The 5,637-nt window shown below is 45.7% G+C and overlaps 1 protein-coding gene across 2 annotated transcripts; it reads right to left on the reverse strand.

The window, feature by feature from the left end:
• Positions 1 to 2,385: 2,385 nt before the first annotated feature.
• LOC137551857 (uncharacterized) lies at positions 2,386 to 5,049 on the reverse strand. Of its 2 annotated transcripts, XM_068271366.1 has the most exons (4): positions 5,015 to 5,049; positions 4,392 to 4,511; positions 3,458 to 3,614; positions 2,386 to 2,828 (listed from the first exon to the last, which is right to left on the reverse strand). In XM_068271366.1, the coding sequence occupies exons 2-4, from the start codon at positions 4,485 to 4,487 to the stop codon at positions 2,785 to 2,787; spliced, it is 297 nt and encodes a 98-aa protein (XP_068127467.1). In that variant the 5' UTR covers positions 4,488 to 4,511; positions 5,015 to 5,049; the 3' UTR covers positions 2,386 to 2,784. The 2 variants fall into 2 exon arrangements, with proteins under 2 accessions (XP_068127467.1, XP_068127466.1); XM_068271365.1 differs by having other exon boundaries at positions 3,458 to 4,511.
• Positions 5,050 to 5,637: the final 588 nt, after the last annotated feature.

Below are 5,637 nucleotides of genomic sequence, written 5' to 3' on the forward strand. Positions count from 1 at the left end.
GGGGACATAGAGAGGCATAGAGGGGCACAGAGGGAGAACAAAGGCACTGAAGTAGACAAACAAGCACATAGGGAGACAGAGAGTTACAGAGGGGGACACTGGAGGCAAAGGGGGGCACAAAGGATAGCACAGCATTCTGACGTAGAGGGGCACTATGGCGAAAAATTTTAAAATGTAAAATATGTGCAAACATAAATAAATAAGCAGTACGTTTAGTCCAGAGTAAAATGAGCCATAATTTACTTTTCTCCTATGTTGCTGTCCCTTACAGTAGGTAGTACAAATCTGACAGAAGCGACAGGTTTTGGACTAGTCCATCTCTTCATAGGGGGATTCTCAGGGATTTATGTATTTTCAAAAGCACTTAGTGAATGGCAGTTGCTCTGTCCAACTGCCAAAAATTTGTGTAGCGAACAGGGAAGCTGGCCAGCATTATTGTTTAAATCCTGTTTAGGGAACATCTTTATAAAAAATAAAAGCCTTGCTGAGAATCCCCTATGAAGAGATGGGCTAGTCCAAAACCTGTCACTTCTGTTAGATTTCTACTACCTACTGTAAGTGACAGCAACATAGGAGAAAAGTAATGTATGGCTCATTTTACTCTGGAAAAAACGTACTTCTTATTTGTCTATGTTTGCACATATTTTACATTTTAAAATGTTTCGCTATAGTGCCCCTTTAAAGGGTTAAGAACGAACCTACAGTCCCTATCTCGTTTGTTAACTGGGGACTACCTGTACAGTATAGGCACAATATCTGTCCTGAACAAAATAGGAACTCAAGAATCACATTCTTTTTTCTTCACACCCAATGTGCTTATCCCAGATCAGACTGCAACAGTCTGGCTTGATTAGCCTTTTAGGGCCTATTCACACTAGCAATGGAAGCGCTAGTGTTTTGCACAGGTGATTTTACCACAATTAGCGTCGTAAAATCACTGAACACTCTCGCGATTCCTGAGCAATCATGATCAGTGCTTTTTTTAAGCACTGTATTTCAATCGTTCCAGAATCGTGGCAAAATACTACATGCAAAACGTTTTGCGATTGGTGCTAAACGCGAATCACCTACAATCGGCGGCAAACACAACAGTGAGATCACTGCCAATTAGTTTGTATTGTGCTAATGCTTTAAAAAGCACTAACGCTTCAGCGATTAGTGGGGAATCACCCGCTAATTGCCCAAGTGAGAATGGGTCCTTATGCTGCATCTGATTAGCCCTCTCAGGGAAATAGACAATTCCTGGTGTGTCTGTTTACTTGAGTACCTGCCTTAGGGAGGAGCCAAAATCCTTAGGAAGGAGCCTTAGGGAGAAGCCAAATTGGGTTAAAATGGCAGTACAGATTAGAGGAATAAGGGAGATACCTAAACGCCATCTATCACTTTCCAAGACTCTTCCTATCTGCAACTGTAACCATTGGTATGTAATACATTCATCTATATATATAAAATCGTGTGCGTGTGTGTGTGTGTGTGTGTGTGTGTGTGTGTGTGTGTGTGTGTGTGTGTGTGTGTGTGTGTGTGTGTGTGTGTGTGTGTGTGTGTGTGTGTGTGTGTGTGTGTGTGTCGGCTTGACCGATTTGAACAAAACTTGGTACACAGATCCCTTACTACCTGGGATGATATGTTCTGGGGGTCTCGCGTCCCCCCTGCACACATGGGCGGAGCTACAAACAGCCAATCAGATTTCACCCATTCAAGTCAATGGAATAAATGTAAAAGGCTTCCATTCTCACAGTAATCAAGCCAGAGTCCCCACACTTGGCACAGGTGGTCACTTCATGACCGAGGTTACAAATCCAGGAAAAGTGGGCGGAGCATAAAACAGCCAATCAAATTTCAGCCATTATTTTAAATGGGAAATGTAAACTGCAGCCATTCTTAGACTGTTAATGGCAGGGTTCTCAAACTTAGAGACAATATTAAATAAGAGGTTTGCACACCCTGAGCATAGTATGAAGCAGATCTGCTGGGTGCTTGGTACAGTAAGACAGACCCGTGGGGAGGTCCTAAATAACAATGTAACTAGAAAAATACCAGCACACCAATTTTGCTTAGTGAATATATATATTGACAAAGGCAAAAATACATACAGCATTAGCAGAAAAAGTTGAAGCACACAGCATAGCAGTTAAACTGGAATGACTGAAACCTTATGCAATCCAGTGAGAGCACAAAACAGACGCAGGAAACATATGTACAAAGTTTAGGTTGCTAGACAAGTAGCAGCAAGTGATGTGTATAATATAGTATTTGAACAAATGGCTAACAATCCAAAATGTACACACAGTTAACTGCACAGAAAATCACCCTGCATAGATTACAATGAGAAAAAAGCATCAGAGTTCAAAAAGAGCAAGTAGAGCTACAGGGATGCAGGGGATGCCAAAAAACAAAAAGTGCTCAGAGATCCATTTACCCTGACAGCGCTGTTTCGGAGTGAATACTCCTTCCTCAGAGGGTAGCCAGGTACTGCTGCAGTGAGTGCTGAGCTGTTGGGTGCTTGAACGCACCTTATATACTGCTTCCTATGCCTAATGTGAGCCACCTGGACACCGGGGCCGGCCCTCTGGCATCAATGATGATACGAGGCATGCGTCTCGGCATCACGATGTCACTTCCGGTTCCGGCTGGCATCACATAGTGAGGCAGGCCAACCAGGCAGCCAAAAGGCCACTCCCAAGATGGCCGCCGCACATGTGCAGTGATGCCTGCCGACCAGGAAACAGAAGCTAAGCTAGTGACACAAACAAAAGTACACAAAGTGGAGATTCTTGAGCAAATTCAGTGTCCAATAGCAGTGTCCAGGTGGTTGATAAGATGAAAGCCTAAAACAAAACAAAAATAAGGGAAATTAGTGTGCAGCAGAAATTCTTAAAGGGACATACCCTAATGTTAAAAAGTACTTAAAATTACGCTGGATGCAATACTACACCACAGGGAAAGACAACAGGACTGCGACAGCAAAGTATGCCAGATAATTAACGAAGAAATGGAGACAAATCCACATCCTCATTCATACCATGAGGTGCAATGGAATCTAATTTGTACATCCAGTACAGCTCCCTCTGTAGGAGCTTCTGTTCCAAGTCCCCGCCACGATGCGGGGGTGTAACCACCTCAATCACCCTAAAACGCAGCTGGGACACATTGTGCCCTGCTGTTATGAAGTGCCTAGCAACAGGAGACTCCATCTCACCCCCCCGTATATTGCTCCGGTGCTCACTAATTCTCGAGCGAATCTCACGGGTTGTTTGGCCTACGTACAGCAGGCCACAAGGGCAAATCAGGCAGTACACCACATTTTTTGTGGAACAACTAGCAAAGCATCTAAGCGGGAAACATTTACCCGAGCGTGGGTGTGGGAGAGAGGCGCCTCTCTGGACGAATCCACACTGTGTACAATGCCCACAAGGAAACATACCCAAAGGGGGAGGCCGATTGGAAAGCCAATTACCTCTTTCTGCTGGTGGTATGGTACTCCTGGCATGTACGAGGGCGTCTCGTAGATTATTGGAACGTTTAAACGCGCAGACTGGTTGTTCCCGGAAAGCGGTGGGTAATGTGGGGTCACTGCCGAGGATGTGCCAGTGTTTCCTGACTATTTTCTGTGCCTGTAAAGAAAGGGGGGAATAGGTTAATACCATTGGAAGTCGAGATGTGTCCTGTCGGGGATTAAATTGCAGAAGAGATGACCTGTCCCTCTTTGCTGCTCTTTGCAAGGCTCTGTCCAGATGCACTGGATCATAACCACGCTCCAAGAAGTGCTCGTACATGGTGCCTGCCTCCTTATAAAAGGATGAGTCATCAGAAGATATCCTTCTGAGGCGCAAGAACTGCCCATAAGGAAGGCCTTTCTTGAGCCTCTGAGGATGATAGCTTCTGGCTGACAGGTAGGTATTCCTGTCGGTGGGTTTGCGATACGGCGAAGTCTGTAACACCCCATCTTGACTTTTGACGAGTACGTCCAAAAAGTGTACATCAGTCCGACTATGCTCGAGAGTAAACGAGATGGTCGGGAAAAACCCGTCCAGATCGTTTTTAAACTGGAGCAATGAATCCTCTGTGCCAGACCAGATGAAAAAGATGTCATCTATGTACCTAAGCCAGCAGAGTGCATGGCCAAGGTACATAGGATGAGGGTACACGAACGATTGTTCAAACCAGTCCATGAATAGATTTGCGTAGCTTGGCGCTACATTGCTACCCATGGCTGTCCCACGCTGCTGTTGGTAAAATACCTCCTCAAAGCAAAAGAAGTTCCTAGTCAGAACCATGCTGAGCAGTTCCAGGAGGAACTCGGAGAGGGGTGGACTCAAATCCATTTTAATAAACGTGTTGCGAATGACAGCAATGCCCTCTGCATGCGGAATAGAGGTGTAAAGGCTTACCACATCCATAGTGCATAGAAAGATGGGGGAATTGAAAGTTCCAAAACCGGAGATCTTGGAGAGGAAGTCAGTGGTGTCCAGTAGGAAGGAGCGCATACCTGATACCCTAGGGCGGAGAACCTGATCAAGACAAACAGCCAATGATTGAAAGACAGACCCGGTGCCCGCCACTATAGGTCTCCCGGGGGGATTCACCAGGGATTTGTGAATTTTAGGAAGTACGTAAAAAAGAGGTGTAAGTGGAAAAGGAGTGATCAAAAAGTCATGAATGCGTTTAGAAATGATGCCAGCCTCGAGAGCGGAAGACAACAGTGTGTCCACGTCCCTTTTGATAGTCATTGTGGGGTTTCCTGTAAGTTTAATATAGACGTCAGTATCATTCAATTGTCTCAAAACCTCCCGTCTGTAGTCAAGTCGATTCATGATCACCGTGGCGCCCCCCTTGTCAGCAGGCTTCACAACCAACTCAGGATCATCACATAGGGATCTGAGTGCTGTATGTTCCTCGACTGTGAGATTAGGGTGTGATTGGCCGCGATTACTGCCGACAAGGCGGACGTCACGCTTGACCATAGCTATAAATGTCTCCACCGCATGTGAGGTATTGGGTGGTAGCCACTTACTTTTGGCCCGGCACATGGTCAAGTTGACCTCGGGTGGGAAAAGGTTGGAGTCTGAGGAGGGTGTAGAGGTAGTCGATCGTCCAGAAAAGAAAGCCTTCAACCTAAGGGTCCTGAAAAAGTTAAAGAGATCACAGTCAAGTTCCAAGGAGCTGCCAGAATGTGTGGGTACGAAGCTCAAGCCTCGTCTAAGTACCTGTAATTCGGTATCTGTAAGTGTCCTGGATGATAAATTGACTACTAAGTCCTCGTTTGCGTTTTGCTGCGTGTGGCCCTGGGGTCGATTTTCACGCTTCCTGCCCCTCCTCGTCCTCTTCCTCTTTTGGATTGTTGTTGGCCTAAAAAAATCAGTGGAGCCTGAGGAGCCCTCACCTGAACTCTCTGACTGGGGGTTACTGGGAGTCTGATAAGGCCATCTCCTGGGACGTCGCTCTGGGCGCCAAGAATATACTCGATCCTCCTGATAATCGAGCGTGTCCCTACGAAACTTGTCTAACTTCTTTGTCAAAACCTCCTGTTTGTAACTCGAAAGGTATGAGTCGTTGAATTCAATATACACCTCAAAATCGTCCTTACTGAGAATTGCCTTAAGCTTGTCTCGTAAGGTGAGTGCCAGAGATTCCAAT

This window comes from Hyperolius riggenbachi, chromosome 1 (assembly GCF_040937935.1).
Source record: "Hyperolius riggenbachi isolate aHypRig1 chromosome 1, aHypRig1.pri, whole genome shotgun sequence".
Lineage (NCBI taxonomy): Eukaryota > Metazoa > Chordata > Amphibia > Anura > Hyperoliidae > Hyperolius > Hyperolius riggenbachi.